The sequence below is a fragment of the Numida meleagris genome, chromosome 8, assembly GCF_002078875.1.
Source record: "Numida meleagris isolate 19003 breed g44 Domestic line chromosome 8, NumMel1.0, whole genome shotgun sequence".
Taxonomy (NCBI): domain Eukaryota; kingdom Metazoa; phylum Chordata; class Aves; order Galliformes; family Numididae; genus Numida; species Numida meleagris.
The window spans coordinates 3,578,457-3,597,743 of NC_034416.1; the positions used below are offsets into that span (position 1 = coordinate 3,578,457).

Genomic DNA, 19,287 nt, shown 5'->3' on the forward strand with positions numbered 1-19,287 from the left:
TGGGACGGGAGGCAGAGCTGTCCACTCTCCTCAGGCTGACGACAGCCTCGTGGAGTCTAAAAAAAAACCTGTTCCCATGAAAATTCGGATTGGTTAAACTAGCACATATAGGACATATACTACTGTGTCAGGAGAAAACTGCAATGAAAACATTATCTAACAACCAGATTCAGAGGGAAGAAGCTGAGCTGCAGAAGTTCATACCCTACTCTTTTTTCTTCTCCTTTCTCAGCACAGCATTTCCCATCACATCCCCCACTGCTGAAGCATGCTTTTGTTGCAAGGGACGTGGCAATATCTTACATGGCATTACAGCACTCCTTTCAGTTCACAAACGAATGCTGTAAAACAAACATATTCATCTCTTCAAAGATATCTACACGGCCACTGGCGACAATTCAGAAAGTTTCAAGGGCATAAAGGACACAACTTTCCCCCTCCTCATCTGATAAAGAGTATTTTTGTCCCTCACCATCATAAGGCCAGCACTGTAAATAAACATTTGAAAGTCACTGTGTAACTAAGCCACTGCATACATTCAGATTAAAACGAGCAAAACCAAATGCAAATAGGAAGCTTGAACTTGTTCGTAAAAGGGAACAGAAGCGAAAATATGAAGAAGCCACAAACGGTAATAAAATGGATAAACCCGTGTTAGACCAGATCCAGCCCCGGTCTGAACCTGCGTGTACAGAACTCCACCAGTTCTGTTAGTCACTGCGTTCATAAAAATAAACCCCGAGGTTTTCAAGCAACAGTTGAAGTACAAGGGAAAACTTTCAAGCCTGTGAAATTTAACAGATTCCTTTTAGAAATTCGAACAGGTTAATTATTCAAATCAAAACATCAGACACAACGTGAAGAGTTCTCAAAAGCAATCACGCATGACGTTTCAAGGTTTTTATCGCCTTAGTCAAACCACCCTTGAGAGGCTTCACTTAAAAAAAACAGCCAAAAAAAACCTCAACTCAGAAAGTGACTGAGTTTTGAAAGTTACCGCGGAACGCTGACAGTGACAAGGAAGCCAGAGCCATTTGCATCCTGCAAAATTGACAGTACAGAGACAAGCGCTGGCCTAAAGGCTCAGCTCGGACCTGGACGAGCTTAGCAGAGCCGTGCTGCTCTCACATCCCTTGCAGAACGCATTTTCCCAACATCCTTTTTTTCCTGTGAGCGCTGCTCTCCAAATATTTTGCCTGTTCCTCATCTACAGGACAGCGGTAGAGTACATCTGCAGCTCTGTCTCCAGGAAATACACATAAAGCTGATTCATTATCTTAAAATGCTGCTTTCATTTCTGCTCATTAAAAGCACATTTCAGATTTCTGTGCTGAACCCACGGCCAATGCGCTCTGGACACAAACGAAGCACTGGGTTTCAGTTCTCTATTTTTCTCATTTCAGTTTCATTTACTGCCCGCAACATGCATTCCCCATTTCCAGGAGAGCTGAATCAGACCCGAGCTACAGTTAGAAAACGCTCTGGACAAAATTCTCTTTTTCCTCTCCATGATGTGAGGCTTGATGCGGTCGCACCTGATGTGAGACCCAACCAAAAGAGCGCCGTGGCAGAGCTCCCCTCTGGACACTTCTTTCTATTCTGGCTGCGATCTCTAAGCAAAAAAAACTATCTGAAACTTCCCATTTTTGAATGAGACCAAACAAAGGAGAGGCAGGCTCCCGGCTAACCCAGATTTCAGGAGCCACATCCCACACCAACCTCTCGGCAGAAAAAGAGCAAAAAAAAAAAAACAGTTCTGTAACACTCACAGCCGAGCGATTCGGAAGAGAAGGAAAGCAAGTGAGCTTAGGTAACGCACGTGTTAGACGTCCTCACCTTTAGGGAGTCAAAGCAGGCAATAACTCGACCATTTTCCACATGGCAACTCCGTGACGGATGGGCGAACTTGCACTCTGCATCAGACCGAGAACAAGTACCTCTCTGAAACTCTCGACACACTTCTAACGTCAGCCATTTTGTATCACGAACCAGGGAAACGTTCACAGCCATATTAAAAACAAAAATCAAAATGCAAGCAATCGCGCCCTTCTTCAGGGCAATATTTACTGCCGATCTTTTTTTTTTTCTTTATTTAAAAAAAAGGGTAAAAAAGTGAATTCAAGTTAAACGTGAAGAAATAACTAACTTGTTGCTTTGGTAGAACTCCTATTCATCAGCACTTAGGTTTTCATTTAAGTCAAATCGTGTTTGTTTAAACAAGAATTAAACATAAAGCCAATCATAAAATAGAAATCTTATCAGAGTAACTGAAAATCAAATTAGAGGCCAGCTCCTAAAAGTGCAATTGTAGAAGTTAAAATATAAGTGTTATATTTTGTGCCACTGCCTAAGTTACTTGAAAATAACTGGCAGACTTTCAAAAGAATTCTGTGCTCTCCGGTTAATGGTTTCAATTATTCTTGCAAAAAGCATATGCTGCTGGCAGCACTTCAGTTTGTGGAATGGTCTCAGTCCTTGGGGGGGAAAACTTTTTTTTTTCCTTCTTTCTCTTGCTTCTCAAAATTACGGTTCACGAGCATCAAAACGAGCAAAAGGATGTTAGGTTTCTCTTTCCTTTTTTTTTTTTTTCTTTAATATTTGCTACATAGTCGGGGGAAGAAAAAATGGCTGAGCAAACTGCGTGCAAACGGGGAGCACAAAAAAAAAAAAGGAGCAGGATGGATGAGTTGCCGTCAGGGTATGGACTGCAAGCAACGCCAAATTAAAAAGAGAGGGGGTGAAGGGGAAGAGAGAGGCAGCCCTAGACAGAAATCCAAGCAGCGGTGGCTTCAGGAAAGGCACTTTTCAGCAACCTGCAGGGAAAAGAGAAATAGAATCAGCTCCAACCAGACAATCGCCCCTCTCCAAACTCAGCGTTAAGCAGCAGCCGCACGCGCGGGGCTCCCCAGACGCTGACAGTGCGGCACAGTGCAGTCAGCCATTGTAGATAAAAAGGGCATTTCCCACACGAAGCTGCGCATGGGAGGAGGAAGCAACCAATTAGATCGACTGTTGCAGCAGAAGCGCTGGGCAGCCACCCAATAAAAGAGATTGTTTCAGATCGATCTCCTCTGGCAGACGTTCATTTTTGTGCCCACTGCACACAGAACGCCTCGGCCTGAGGCTGTGCCCGGCCCAGGCCCCGGCCAAGTCCCTCTGGGGCCGGGGGACCTCCGTCAGCACGCGCCTTTCCACACAAAGGCAGCAATGCCCCATTCCGGGGACTTTAGGAGTGGTGTATTTTTTGCATTCATCTCCCCCACCTCCTTCCCTCTTCCGCAGGAGCAAGGCAGGAAGAGCAGCGCTGGCTCCTGTACACAAAGCAGAAGGAAGCGCGGCAGCTCAGCCCTCCGCCTGCTCCGAGGTGGGTTTCACCCAGCGCCGCGCCGGCGGTGTGATGCGAGGACACGCGGCTCGCTCGTGGTAGCGCAGCCACACATTTGGAGCCTATGAAACGAAAAGCAAACCTGGCAGGGAAACGTGAGCTGCGCACACAGGGAATGAATTAACCCCTTGTTCACAGCCGCGCTTCTCCACGAGACTGAAGACAGCTCAAGTCGCTCCAACTCCAGCAGCTCATGCTACACAAGCAATTCCCAGTGCACCATCCCAGGAGCCCTTGGCATCCGCTATAATGGCAAGCCATCCTTAGAGTTCCACTCTAATATTTGATGTACCAAAGCTGTACATCAAATATTACCGATGAATGGATGAGATGACCTTAGAGGTCATTCCCAATCTTAATGATTCTGTGAACACCACCTGATAGGACTGCGCTGTTCGAGCCCCCAAAATCCCATTCTTTAACCTCCTAAAGCACTGCCATCCGCTCTGGCAAGCACTTTGGGAGCGCAGCATGTCGCTCATGTAAGGCTTTTAAGGCTCCAAACTTCTGCAGAAGAGCCTTCAACTACAACAATGGGAAGCTTCAATTCCTCTTTTATTATTGGTGTGTTATTGCAATTACGCTGATTGGTAACCAAGACCTGCTGGAGCTGGAGCAGCCACACAATGCTGCGAGGAAGGCGTGTAGGAAGCTGCTGTCATCGGCTGCAGGGGGTGGGGCAGGGAGCCTGTTTGATTCATGGGCTGAATTATTTCACACGGAAAACAACATTCGCTAAACCTACACTACAAGTCTGCTCAAGGCTAATGGGAGTCGAGTTTCTAACAAAGCGTCCAGATTGTTGAATGCAGGATGGCATCAGCGGGGCAGAAGTTCTGCTAACCCATGCTTCTGGGAAGATCTCTGTGTTTTTGGACATCAGGTGGGGAACGGCGAGATCAGATTTGCTAGACGTGTTTCAAACCTCAAAGGAAAGTAATAAAAAAGCACATCTAGCCATGCTTGTGCCTTCTGGGATTTTAAGGAACAGAGATGCTCTCAATCAATTCTGATTTTGTGAACGGAGCAAATCCATACACAAATCCCATTCACTCATGACTGGGCTCCCAGTCCAAGAGAGCTCAGCGAGCAGGAAAAGATGTGCAGAACCTCCCTGCAGCCAGCTAGGGACAGGCTGGGTGCAGCGCTCCAAAACGAGCTACAACAGGTCAAATATGGGTGGGGATTAGCAGGAATGCTCCCAGGAGCTGCTCCGAGCAGACTAAGTACAACCATCTTGTGCACTAGGTGCCTACTGCACAGCTTCAGGCTCCAGGGAAAGCAAGGCTCTGAGCTTCACATAACCACAGCGCAGCGTGCAAGCAGCGCAGTTACGACTGTCATTTCCCATGAGAAATCCCAAAGTCCGTAGCAACACAAGCATTCATCTTTCTCACACCCATGTACCTCAGGAGCACACGGTGTGCACAGACTTTACAGGCACGCACGTATGCAGTAAGCTGCTCTGGGCCCTCAAGATGGAAGATAAGTCACGTGAATCCTAGGAAACATGAAGCCCCAAATATCAAAACGCTCACATACAGGTGACGTGGCTCATTCTGCTCCCTTACAACTCTTAGGAACAAAACTATAAAGAAGTATTCGATCTGCTGAGAGAAGCAGAAAGGAGAGCCCTGCCCCACAGCCTGCAGAAGGGCACAGGTTAGCTCAGTGGTCAGGAGCAGACACAAGGAATATTCTGTCATGGGAACCACACACCCACCTCCCTGCAGGCCGACCAACATCACAGAGCCTCGCATGGGCACTACCACATGAGGAGAGCTAGCCAAGTAAGATGTTAGTGCCAGCACATCTCTGCTACCTGCCTGACAAGTAGCAGAGCATCCCACAGCACACACCACCCAAATCCCTTGTTACACACACAGAAGGCTTAAGCACTGCTTCACCCCGAGCACAGTGGCAGTGACTGCAGAGAGGAAAGCTGGAGCTGTACTTGAGTGCTTTGCTGAATCAGAAGAAATGCCTCTGGTTCCCAGGTTTATTGGGGCCGGGAGAGCAGCAAGCACAGACAGAAGTCATCATGTTCAGGCTTATGTGATCGCAGCCCAGAGGAGTACGAGCTAGGATTTTCTGCAAGTCAACAAATACAGTTCTGTCAATGTTTGGATTGTTGCAAATTCCCTCTCCATGCGGCCACAGGGAAAGCCTAAAAATGTGTGCTTTCTGGGCTGACATCACACAGAGTGCTCACGCGCTGCAGTCAGACTCCCTGCAGACAGCCAGAAGATAAAAACAGTTGACAGAAACCCACCCCTGACACTGAAGTTTCACTTCTCCCCGTTTCAGCTCCTGGCAGCAAACAATCACAGCCAATCTCACCACGATACATCCTCACAGCTCTGCGCATTACCCTTCTTGGGAACTGGTGTTCCATTCACTTTGTTCTCCTGCTTGTTTCAAACAGGAGGAATAAAAGCATCTATGCCAAAACCAACATCTAACGAGGTTACAAAGTAGCTCCACAAAACACAGGTTTCGTTAGCTTGCAGGAAATACAACAAAAGCAAGGTGCTGCCTTTTGAACCCTTCCCAGCGAGCCAGGCCCGCTGCAGAGCTCAGCTCCCCACGACCAGATGGGCCAATCGAGCTGCAACTGCAGCATCAAAGCTGAAAAAAAAGCAGCGAAAGAGAGAAAAGCTCGTGGTTTTATCCCTTTAAGGAAGCAGCAAGGCTCAAGCCCCAGCTCCAGGGCCGCTTACTGGGCCAGGCGCTAATTGCCTGAGATGCAGCAGGGCAGGGGCTTGCCCCAGATGTCAGAGCCAGCCCCGCAGCTAAGGAAGGGAATGGGGACAAGAGCAGTGTGACAAGCGAAGGGCATACGGGTGTTTGCCGCCGGCGGGACTGAGATGCCCCCGCTGCTCGAGGTAACATGAGGACAAACGTCTCCGCTCGGTGGTTGGATGCCTCCTGCTTGCATGAAACCAATCTCTTGCACTGACACCCCCCGCGGATGGCAGCTCCCGAGCACACTTCCTGACAGCCAGAGATGGTAATTTGTGTGACAGGGTGGATTCGAGCAGCTCCCACGTGTAAATGATGCTATTAAAAGAGTTGAGGGTGTTTTTTTTTTTTTTTTTTATTATTATTATTCCTCCCCTCCAGAGGGAAAAAAAAAGTGACTCAGTAAAAGCAGCAAGGTAGGGTTCTATATTTACTGTTCCTCAACAATCTCCAGGCTGTGGCTGCTCAGGTGAGAGGCAGAAGTGCTTTCATCCCAACTGACAGTGCTGGTGAGGGAGAAGGGAAGCTATTTCCCATCACCTGCCAGGAGAAGGCAGATAGAGAGGGGGCACTGGGCATTCTCGAGGCCAAGCTCCAGCTTTTTATTGCACCCCAATGGGTGCAGAAAAACTTGGTGCACCCGCTGCTCCTTCTGTGATACGCCAGGCTGGTGAAGCCTCTCGTTCACAGACAGAAGCAAGATGGTTTCAGTGACAGAAAAAACAGCTCCCAAATAAATGCTGTGTTCCTGGAAATACTGCATGGCAGAGAGAAACGGGAACAATAAAAACAGCACATTGAACTACTTTGTTCTGAAAGAGAAACAAAAGCCTTTAGAGCACCACAACAATCCAACAGCAATTTCACATCCCCGTGGAAAGCTAAGCTGGAGCATCTTCCTCGGTTCTTTCTTCTCCACTTTCACAACAGAAACAAAGGACATAAAAAGCTTCATCCTTGCTCTTCAAGGTGCCAGAGAGGTTCGGTCAGCAACAAGATTCTGCTGGGGAGTGCCATACTGGTACATGTATTGGCAGTGAGGCACAAGAAAAGGAAAAGCACTTTTGCAGGGAGCTTTCACAGCCAGAGAGGGGAAAGCAAGCATCTTCAGCCAGGACCTACCAAGCCATTGGTGACATTCATTCCGTTGTCTGACATTCGAGAAGCTCATTTGGGGCCCTGAGAGCCCATGCAAGTCAGGTACTGCCATGACTGCATCACAGAGCAGCTCTGCTGGGTTTACGAGTGGTTCAGAAGCGAAGCTGGCGCGGCTGTAAACAGCGAAAGAAACCACAAAAATAACCCTCATGAGATCAATACACGGATCCTCCGCTGAAGTCCAGATTAGCAAGGCTCTTACCCCGCATCACACAAGAACCTCTCAAATCGCTGCAGACTCAAATTCCTGTGGCAGTGCCAGCAGCGCGTAGGCAGCGGGCACACGCTGGGTGCTTGGAACAGAGGGATCTGTGCACACTGCGGCCTCCCAGCAGCCTTATCCCCTCGCCTGTGCACTCACTGCTGCAGGATCCAAGCTGAAGAAGGTCAGTGAATTTTCTACCACCTGCAAGAGGCATTTTTTGCTCTCAAATTAGAAAGCGTTCTATTTTTTGCTCCGGCCCTTATACTATAGCAAATACTTAAGGAACTCGGGAGGCACTTTGTATATTTCCTTTGTGAACAGTCTGTACCTGGACACTTTCTCCCTCAGGGAACGGTTTACTTAATGTGAGGTAGACCTTTACAACAAGTAAGGAGTAAGGCCTTTGTTCTCCTACCGGTTGAACAGAAAAGCAGCAGATTCTCTACCACAGCCATGCCTGAAAAGTTTCCGTTCCAGATCTAACTGCTGCTGTTGAGGGCCACGAGTCACCAAGGATGACACTGCATGCCCAAGAGTCCAACTTCAGCCCTGACTGCTGTCTGTTCAGAAAGGACAAACCCACACACCACACACAAAAAGAACACCCCCAACGCCGCTGCAATGGTAAAGCCTCACTGACAGGATGCAAACCAGCTACAGAAGTTGCTGTGTGCAAGAGCCGGATGTATGGGCATGCAAATACCACAACATCTCTGTGCTCAAGAAGCCACTGTCACTCATCCTCCTTCCCCCACACTCACTCATGCCTCTGGCTTGGAGTCACTTTACAGAGTGTGGGTTACTGGTCACGACCTCTACGGAAAGAGCAGCACAAACTGAATCCTCAGTGGCTGAGGATGTACGTACTGCAGCCCCACATCGCAGAAAGCTTGCCAAGAAGCACCTTGCTGAAGCTGCTGGATTTCCAGCACCCCAGAACACAGATACAGTGTTCTGCAGGGACAGCAGTGCTGCATGCTGCCGTCCTCGAGAAATGGACCAGCCATCATCCACCTCTGCAAGCGCTGCTCTGTTCACAACGGCTCCAGCACGACCTAGCCTGACCTGGGCACTTCTCTTACCTGGAGAAGTGGCAGCTGAGGAATCAGAAAGCCAAAACAAACAGATAAAGTAAAGAACTGTAAGGGAAGGAAACCTTTAAGATCAGAGGAAAAAAAAACAACAGAAAAACTTGGTGAGCTTTACCCTCCATTACGAGCATGCAATTCTCCACATTTACACCTTGCAGCAAACAATTACAGGAAAACTAAGTGCTGTACCTAATGAAATATTTGGAAAAAATCCATTTCTGAAATCTATCATTCTTCACTGTGGCCCGTGGTGCTCCTCCTCCCTCAGCTGCCTGAAATCTTCACAATCTGCTTTTCTTCATCATCAACCTCCTGTCCAGCAACGTGCAAAGAACACCTCTCCCCTTCGCTCCTGTGGGACTGGCTCTTCTCCAAAACATTTCCACAGGCAAAAAGCTGACAGCTATTTGCCACTATCTGCTGGGGAATTCTAAGCCAAAAACCTATTATAGGAGTACTGCAATTGAAGGAGCTTTTTTGTGTATTCATTTGTCTCTGAGCAAAGTCAGAAAGCTACAGTGCTGGACCCCTACATGTGCCCAGCAAAACAAATACCTGCCCATAGGGTGCTCCAGGGCAGCACACAGTGCTTCAAAGGGAGCTTCCCCCTGTTTTGCTGAAAACATTTGTTGTTAGAAATAACAACCCCTACCACACACATCTTTATTCTTCTGGCTTTTGATTTCCTGCCATCAGTTTATTTGAGACCAGGTAGAGGATAAGACCCCTTTGCTCCTTCGGCTTTCTGCTAGGAGTGATGGAGACCACCTGCAGCCCCTGTCCACCTGTGAGATACAGGTGATCTGAGTGCATCTCTCCCCAGCCACAGACACACAGAGAAGGAACCCATCTGGCAGACTTCTTCTGGTCTCACACAGGAGGCAGCTCCCTGGGACCACAGGGGCCAGAGAGCGCATTAGAGCACAGTGGTTAACTCAAAAGCAGCATTTTCTCCGTGATAGAGAAGCAGCTACGATGCTTCTGTGAACCAGTGCTAAAATCCCCTTCACTGCCAGCACCACTAGGGAGGGGTTAGGACCACAATTACACCAGCTGCAAACACGCACACAAAAAAGGGAAAAAATGTTGGCAGGGATCTCTAGAGGTCAGCTAATCCACAGCCTGCTCAAAGCACAGCCAACTTCAGAGGTGGATGCTTCCATCTCCAAGCACAAAAGAGAGACGTCTGGCACAAAGAGAGCTCAATTGAGTCAAACAAATCTACAGAGGAGACAGGAAAGGCCAAGGCTCATTAAGGCTTGTTCCCCACCACGTAATCATAAGAAATAGGATCAAGCAGATGTATCCCACAATCTACCTGATTATCCTGCTCAGTGCTCAAGAAACCCCCAAGGTCCCTGACAATCAACCAAGCGTCCACGCATTTGGGCAGGCCAATGGGGACACGGCCAACAGCAAGGAATCCTGTCAATGACCTGCCCTTTGCAGGACACTGCTGGCAGCAGTGACAATCTGCCTTTCCTAAGCTTCAAGCACAGCCTCAGCCCTCGAACCAGACAACGTGTGCCATGAAGCAGCAGAATGAGTGCAGTACGAGGCCAGCTCAGCCACTCAGCGCTGCACGGAAGACCAAGGACTTGGGGAAGGCATCCCCAGGCTCAGAGCAGGAGGCAGGCTGCAGTGCTCATCCTGCACACCGAGCTGCAGTGGGGCTCTGAGGAGCAAGGTGAAGCTTGCTCACAAGGAGCTGAAGAGAAACGCTGCAGGGTCGGAACGGCTGTGGCTACTGAGGAGCCCTGGACTTCCCAGTCACATAACCCCAGTGCTCCAGGAGACACGTCTTCTCCAGCACAGCCTCCAGGGCAAGTAACAAGGAGGCATTTTCCTTTCAGGTGTCACGCTGCATCTCCTCACAGAACATCCCTGCCCTCACACACACACGCTGTAGGTTCACACGGTAACATTAGCTGCCCAGCCAGGTGAAAACTGGCCTGCAGAAAGAGGAGACAGCCACTTGGACAGCGGTTTGAATTCTCTCAGCCGGAGGAACCCACAGAAAACAGAAATAGTTTTTCTTTTAACATTCTTTGTACTGAGTGCTTGGATAAGCCATAAGTAACTTGGCAGCGAACCAGTTTGGTACAAACACAGAGCACCAGAACACAATGCAGTCATCACAAAGCCATCACTTCAGGCCAGACAGTAATTTTCCCCTTTGCACAGGGCAGGCCTCCAAAGCCTTTATGCTACCACATTCAAATCCATCTGAATTACATGATGTGTAACAAAACGAGGAGTCGTGCACAGTAATGAAAGCACCTATCACTTCTGGGCTACACAGAAGGGCACAACACATACAAAGGGACCGAAGAATCATTTGTGAAACGACTTAAGACCTGGGAAAAAGGTAGCCTTGACTTATTGCTCAACTCAGCCCTGTAACAGCACCCTCTGGTTGCAAATCAAATATGTGATGACTGAAAGAGACGGGAAGAGTCAACAAAAGCATCCAAGATATTTAAGATCATTTCTTTCAGCATTAAAAAAAAAATTAAAGATGCGGGAAATCAGGAAAAGCAAACATACCAACAACTGAGAGCTTATTTTCCACTTCCTTATACCAGTGAAAACCCAGGGCAGCCCAGCCTCAAGCCCCAAAGGCATTGCTCTCACACAGGTGGTTGCCACAGGCCACTACTTACACAGGACAGATGCTCTAGCCTGCAGGTGCCAGATTCTGGGGACAGGGGCTTAAAACTTGCCACAGCTGTGGGCACCACCAGTGACAACGGACATGCTGCTCGGTCCCTATGCAAGTGGGACCATTCTCTTGGTGATGCTCGGCAGATCAAATCCAAGAATGGCAATCGGGCATTACTAAATGTCTATGGTAGAGGCTGTATAAACACTAGATGATACAACCTCTCAGACCCCACAGTCATTACAGCAAGAAACAGGATGCAGAAAGGGAGGAGGGGAGCATGCACATACACATACATCTGCCCCATTACTCCAGCAGGCTGCAACAGGATGAAAGGCATGTCCAATGGCTCCAGTCCTGCTTGCACAGCAATAAACACGCTGCCAGCACAGAAGCACTGCTGCAGTACACGCGGAGGGTGGGGGGGGGAACAGCAGAGCCGGAAGGCACCTGGAAGGTTTAAGAGCCCATTTTGGAAGTGTACTTCTGGCACCTAGTACCACCTGCCTGGTGAGGGTCCAGGGGCTGCATGCCTGGTGCGCCCATAGCACAGAGAGGGGTTGGGGAACTGCACAGAGAGGAGCCAGAGCTAAGCTCTGAAAAAAAGGCAAGAAAAAGCCAAAGTCACCCTTGAGGCACTTCCCAAGCTGCTTAAAATTAGTGCGCTGGCCTCTCCTGCCTTCCACACCCCCCAGAATCTATTATTCATTGCTCTTCATCTCGTTGCCAGGTAGGTGAATCAACTCTGCAGTGACTGAACATCCTCCATTCCCCCTAAGATGTCTGAGTCACGGACATCAACACAAGTCCCGAGATCTTCAATCATCTCCCCACCCTCCCGCATCTGTGGAACACAACGGCCTCCAACTTCTCCTCCGTGGAAGGTCTTAGTGACAGGAATTACTTTTGATTTCCCACCTAATGCTTGTGGCGTGTTTTTCTTCCAGGAAACATCTGGCTTAATGTGAAACCACCGGATCAAACCAGGAGTCTGAGAAGGCAGGCTCTCACTAGCCAGGGTCCACGTCTGGATGAACGGTGCCTTCCATGTGCTGGATCCTTCCCACCAGCACCATGCAGCCCCAAACACATGAGCAACCACCCCTGCATTGTTGGGTATCTGCCAAAGCTGACTTTAAATCAGCAGACAAAAGCCAAACAGGGATATACTCCCCCAGATCCAGAGCGCGCTCTTGGAACCACCAGTGCACTTAATTCCTTCCCCGAAGGGAAGGAGCTTGGATGATGGCAGAGGGAAGAGGGGATAGATGGCAAGTGCAGTCTTTGTTTTAATTGGCTGCTGTTAAGAACATTAGAAGGATGTTTGAAGGAGAATGATTACAGGCAGAGTGCAGAGGAGGTAATCAAAGGTGTCCAACAAACTGAATTTATGATGTGGCTTAGCAATCTATCACCTGGCTACCATTCCTACGTACATGCACATACATAAGCCTCAAAATATATTTAGCTCCGGAGGTCTGAAAAAAAAAAGTCTCTTCTTGCAACCCCAGCTAACAGCCACTTTGCTCCTTATAACGTTACAGAAGCTACTTATTTCCAAGTGGGGAGTTCAGATCTAAAGGATAAATATTGTTTTAAATAATTCTAAATGTGAAGACAACTCTGTTTACAAAATACATACAAGGGAACATATGCATACAGCACAAACTCAGCAGCGGAAAATTGGCTCCCCACAATTCCCTGCGATATAGATTCACTTTTTCCAGAGGAAGTCTAATGGTCTTGTTTGTTTTCACCACTAATAGAGGAGTTCAATGAAATTTTCTATCGGGAAAGTCTAATAAGGTCAGAACAACAGAACAGAGCAACGAGGAAGGAATGAATAGCCTTGCCTTTTATTTTTAGAAAAAGGATAAAGGTGGAGCCTTGTAAGAGGCAAGGGATGGGCCTGTTTTGGCACACATGGCCAGGCGGGAACACTTCGTCCTGTGAGACTGGGGGTGTTGAGTTTATTTTTTGCAGCAGCAAATCCCTAGGTGAAATGAGCAGCACGAGAGCAGAAGGGTCCAGTTTGGACGAAGCAGCAACAGCCCCAGGGATCGATTGCAGCAGGGCAGCTCTCAGCCACGCGAGCAGAGAACACTCACCTCCCCTTCCCTTTGCTGGAAAAATGAGCACTTTCAGTAGCTCTGGAGAACTGAGGATCTCTTTACTTCTGCACACTAAGGGGAATCCGAGTTACAGCAGGATGAGCGCTGCAGAGGAAAGCAAGAGCAAGAAAAGCACAGCGCGGCAGAGGTGATGTGTGCAGCCAGCAGCACGGCAGGAGCGGGAGACAGCCCACCTCCAAGTGCCAGGGCTGGATGTCAGAATGCAGCAAGATGGCCTCAAGGAGGGACGAGATGGGCCAGAAGGAGACAAAACAAAAAGGAAGGAACACAGCTAAATGAAAAAAAAAAAAAAACAGGTGGAGCGGGAAGTGACCTGACTGGGATAAACAGGTAAGAAGGAAAAAGGGTGCATTCAAGAGCAAGCAGGCCGTGGTCTGTTTCCTGGCACTGGCTAATCTGATTGGCACGGAGATACAAGAAACAGAGGCTTAAATAGCTCATGGGAGCAGATCCTCGGCTGGGGAGGGCCATCACCACTCGGCAATTAACTCCGTCACTGGCTCAGCCCTGTGCGGCACAGAGCTATTGAGCGCAGCGCTGCCCCTGCACCAAAAGCGGGGACTTGACCCCGCCGAGCACAACCAATGCAGAACAAAAGAGAACAAGATTAAGCGCCTTTGTAAGGGTTAACAGACAATAGAGAACAAGCTGTTCCATGCATTCAGGTCAGGAAAAACAGGACTGGGGCTTGACACAGACACAGCGCACGCATCGCTGCCGCCCCGCCAGGCTCACGCTGGGGCCCCACTTAACCCCAACCCCTCCGTACGAGGACCACCCCAGCCACGCTCCCCCAGAGCAGGATGCTCTTTTCCTCTCAGCAGCACCCGTATCCTCAAACTCCCCTCCTCACCCCATGGGACAGCACAGCTCAGAGCACCTCCGAGAAAGGGAGCAGACGGGGAGGGACGGCCCTCCCTTCCCCTGGAGCCCAGCCAAGGACAGGCAGCCAGCAGCCACCCACTGCCACCCAAGAGCAACAGCAAGGCAGACATGCGCTATCTCCCGGCCCGATACTCTCCCAGCCTCCCACTATTTTTAACTCAGAGGATTTCCTGAGCCTGCTGTGGTTCGCCTGCCGAGTTTTCCCCAACCAGCTGCTCACTTGCTCCTTGTCCAGTCTCCCTAGCACTTGTGCAAGCTCCACACACCCGCAGCATCCTTCGGCGAGGACCTCACAGCTCCACTTGAAGGAGGAAGATAAGCTCCCTTGGAGCCTTTGGCCATGATCACGCTCTGATCTCCCTGCCCCCAACACTTCAATATGCTCCAGACCGAGCATCAGTCTCTTCTCAGACACTTCTTTTTAGGGACTTCCAGTGTCAGCAGTAAGTTAGAGATTTACGTATAGCAGTTGGTGAAGCTTATTTCTCTCTTAAAGGGATGGGTCAGAGTGGCAGAGCAATCGTGGGATGAAACGTCACAATTCCCAACATTGTGGGGGAGCTCAACACAAGCCTCATTTGCAACCCTTGCAATCAAAAAATATTAATGGTGACCTTGAATGTAAGAGCTACAATTTAACTAGCCTGCATTCAGGCTTTGTCAGTAAAGCAGCTCTTCTCGGGGCTGCAGCACAAAGGCACTTTTCCAAAGATCGAGTTACCTCTGCCCAACTATGCCAGGCGGAAATGCTAGAGACCTTCCCATAAGGGCTCCAGGATTGCTGCTCACAGAGCAGGCTAAGCTCCAGCCTCACCAAGTCTGCAGGTAAGGCAGGGCTTGGAATTAAGCAACGCTGAGCACAATCACAAGGCATTTCCAAGGCACTGATGACCAGCTGGGTGGGGTTACATTACAATCCATTAACCTAATCAGCATTTAAACCTCAAGAACTAACCAGCAGAGGCTGCCACCAGTATTATAAAACAAAGTCAGAGCACACTGTTAAAACATGCATCTTCCAAGGCACTGGAGCGCTACACAGCTACATCTTCACAGCTAATCACATCACAGGCACAGGTTAGGAAACAAATGCCCAGGGCTAGCGAGAAAGTTCATTCATGGGATCTAGCACAGAAGTGCTTTCCCCTCCATCTCATGGCAACGTTGCCTTCCGAGGTGCAGAGCCCACAGTAAACACCACGTCTGTGTTATACCCTGAGTTACCCCTTCAGGAATTAGAGCAAAGATACATATTCAGGGAATGGGAACTGTGGTGCTTCCTCCTGCACGGTTTGCAGCATCAGAAAATGAAGCCCACTGGCAGAGCAGAACTTGTTTGCTACCATTACTCACAGGGCAGTTAAACTAGGGAGTTGCTACTCTGCTGCTTTTCCTGCACATTTAAGGATTGTAAGGGCAAGAGAAAAAGCACAAATTTCAAAGAAGTGTCCTGGAAATACCATGCGCCCTCGCAGACCTCATCATATCCCACCGGGGGTAGAGCTGAACCTAATTCACCTCTCCCTCTAATTGCTCCCTCTGCCTATCCACAAAGCACCAATTGCATGCCTCGGCTTTTATCGACTAGCTGGGACATCACAGAAACGTGGTGGCGGTTGGTAATTAATATTTTTACATATCCTGGAAGTCTTTTGCATGTCAGTACTTCCTGCTGGTGGGTTTTAACGTGCTGTCCTCACTTCTCTGAAAGGCTGGCTTGCCAACAAGACCATCTGAGCTGTAGACATGCATGCATACAGATGGACCATGGCCCTGGAATATGAAGGACCTATCAGAACAAACCGGGCCCCTCTCCACCCAAGCAAATATTGGGCACTGCAGCAGGGATTTTTGCTGCTTTCCCATCATTCTCCCCTTTTTGTGGTTTTAGTTGCTAGTTTAGTGCATTTCTCACACTCCATTTCTGCCCCACTAGGACCTCTGCTTGCAGAGAGGAGGGCTCTTTTTGTCCATACGTTGGTTCTTCCAGCATCCTCTAAATATCATTCCCTTAACACCTGATTTAATACCGCAACCCCTATAATTACACACAATGGAGATTTTATTGGAAATCTGATTATTATTTCAAAGTCTGAGCATTTCATCCCAGCCTCTGAATTGATCTATCGACTGTTTTCAAATCTCCCATTTTAATTTAACATTTAACACTTTATACCCACAATAATTACATCTCCCTTGACCAATATTAACAAGCACCATCTCTGGCCCTCTCCTGATATCCCTCAAAAACAGCCCTTGGAGTCCTTACTCTGACAGAACTCACAGGATGGATCTGCTCTCAGAGAGGGGCAGTTACGGCACTGATCTCCTCAGTGGGTGAGAAAAGAAAGAAAAACTCACAAAAAGCAGTGGTACTGAGTAAATAGTGAGAAGCTTCATGCAACACTACCTGCAGAGCTCGGTGAAATGCTGATGCTGTTGAGCAGGGAAGATGCTGCCAGCCCACGTGGAGCTGAGCGGGCACAGAGCCCAGGCTGGTGGCAGCATGGGGACTGGCCGGGCCCCAGGACACGCCGAGCATGCAGCCAGTGTGGGGTCCATCTGTCCTAGCCCAGCTGGAGAAGGACCAGGCTCCGATGTGGGGAGCCACCACGGAAAGGCTCTGTAGGAATGCCTGCCTACACAGCATAGCAGGTGAGCTGTACTTGGCTGGGTTCAGAACCGCATACAAGAACCAGAGCATGGGAAACGCTCTCAGGGAGGTCAGGGGTAAAAGAAAAAAGCTTTACCAGCTCCCTATCTCCTGGCATGTAACGTGCACCATGTCTGTGCCAGCCTGAATTTCGAGATCCCTCCGCTTGCTTTACCACAGCACAGCATGGAGAGCAAAGCACTTCTCTGAGGCGCTGAGCTGCCCCAGCCTGGGGCTCTGCAGGATGTGGCCTTGGGCACAGCTCCCCTTCCCATGGCCAGGCAGCACCCAGCAGCCCAGCCCTGCTACAGGGCGGTACCAGAGGGCCAGACAGCCTGAGCCCACCCGCGCCTCCTGAGCTGCAGATGCCTAGATTTGCAAGTAAAAAATACATTTTCATAGAGGAACAAAACCACCACCCTCCTCCACACTAATATTTTCCTATCAATCCTTCTTGTTACTACTTTGCGTGCCTGCAGTACAGCAGATCTCTTGTTAGCAGACACAAACCACACGGGCTAATTAAGGAAAACGCCCATCACGCTGCCTTCACATCCAGCCACTGCCAGCCCTCCTGGAGAAGGAGGCTGCTGAAGGCGCTGAGCTCAGCTTGGGCAAGAGGACAGCACTGTTTCCTTCTCCAGACCACAGAACATAAAGCTGAAAGTGCTTGAGAGGAGTCAGCGCTCCTCCTACCCTGTCCGCAATGCATTTGTGTTTCTACATTGAAAAGGGAATAAAAAGATGCATCCCCAATGCTGCATGAAGCGAGAATATTTGTCCCTGAATAATTTCTCTAGTATATTAAGCACAAGTCATTCTTATGCAAAGGCTGCCCTGTACAGCTGCCAAGGTCAGCAAGACCTTGCTTTATTTGCTGCATAAGGGCTGGCTGTGCAACTTTTACTTATACATATTTTTCCACGCGTTTTCTTGTCTTAGATTTCCCTTCTGGTAGTGCCTATGCATCTTGCTGTCTGTTCAGCGGGTCACGCCACCGTCTCTGGCTGCTGATAATGACTACCCAATATCCAATCCCCCAGTCCAGTCAGAATTCCAGCAAACTCTTTTCTTACAGTATGTTTAATTCAAAGGCACCGAGGACAATATTGAATAACCATTTTCAAGGAAAACACGCTCCACAGCTTTTGCTAACAACATCAATATGTTTCTATTTTCAGGGGGTCTTGACCCGCTATCCACTCACACAGCCATCACTGTTCACATTCTAGTATCTACATACAGATGATTTTTTGTGCAAGGATTGCATTCAACCGAGTGGCACCGCCTGCAAACACAAGCTCTGGATTACAGTATCAGTAAGTATAGGTTTCGGTAAGCAGCCAAGTACATGCGCTTGCTGAACAGCCTGGATCTAAATAGATGCCGTGGTCTGAAAATAAGGCCCTCTGCTTTTTAAAGGCAGGCACATCCTTCTGGAGCACTGCTAAGGTTTATACCCAGACTGAGGGCCCTTTTCCTTAGCCCAGCTGACTGGATGTTGAGACCTCAGTTTGCTAAATGCTGAGAGGCCATTAGGGCAATGATCAGACACTTACAACAGGCAGAAACATAGTATCTCAAGATTGTACAGCCTCACAGCAGTGCAAAGGACTCAAACCTCAACATACATTAATCCAAGCAGTCCCTTTGCAGAAGGACCGGGTTCAGCATCCTGCCCGAGGTCAGTAGTTGGGTAGGAGAGTTTCCCAAGAGCCTGCCCTGTTGGGGAAGCACACTGCCCTGCCCCAGCCTTTCTAGGGGCTAATGCCAAACCAACGGGGAGACAGCAAACAGAAGCACCCACCGCCTCCCCAACCTACCAGGAACAGCGCAGCCCCTACTACAGGGCTTCTTCATTCCTGCTGGATTACTGCGAGTTGCACCTCTCCACATCCGATCTCGCACACCAGCGCTCAGTATCAAGCTCCTGCTTATCAGTCTCTGACGCAAACAGGTTTGCAGCCTGAGAGATGTGCTCGAGCAAGAACAGGAAGCCAAGGACTCAAGACGAGGGCTCCCACATCCTTCCTCCAGCCCTGAAACCCAACGCTGCTTGGGGCCACCTCACTTTGTCCCTCCATCACTGCGTGAACCCCAGTCGCAGGGGGCAGTTACTGGCACTGAAGTCACATAATCCTGAGTGTTGCCCCTGGAGCCCCCAGGGTACAAATCTTCTCCCCCTCCATTCTGCAGCAGACTGATCTTGGAAGGAACCCACAGCCACTGCTGTAACACAAATCATCATTCAAGCTTAACACACACACACACAGGTGCCAGAAGTTTCTCAGAGAGCAGCAGCACTAAAATGAAGCTGTACACAGGGGTTAAGAAGCACTGCTGAAAAGGGATGCAAACATATGGACTTCAGGCT

The 19,287-nt window shown here is 49.1% G+C and overlaps 1 protein-coding gene across 6 annotated transcripts in view; it reads right to left on the minus strand.

Annotated features, from left to right (window-relative positions):
- MBNL3 (muscleblind like splicing regulator 3) overlaps positions 1-19,287 on the minus strand; it is an 89,706-nt gene that overhangs the window by 57,907 nt on the left and 12,512 nt on the right. For 2 of the 6 annotated variants that reach the window (XM_021406179.1, XM_021406178.1), the window contains exon 2: positions 1,837-2,813. The exons of 1 other annotated variant lie outside the window; for it this stretch is intronic. In XM_021406179.1, coding sequence (XP_021261854.1) covers positions 1,837-2,010 — 174 coding nt within the window. In that variant the 5' untranslated portion in view covers positions 2,011-2,813. Of the gene's footprint in view, positions 1-1,836; positions 2,814-18,736; positions 19,206-19,287 lie in introns of those variants that run through there. 3 more of the 6 variants (XR_002441551.1, XM_021406177.1, XM_021406180.1) reach the window with 3 other exon arrangements.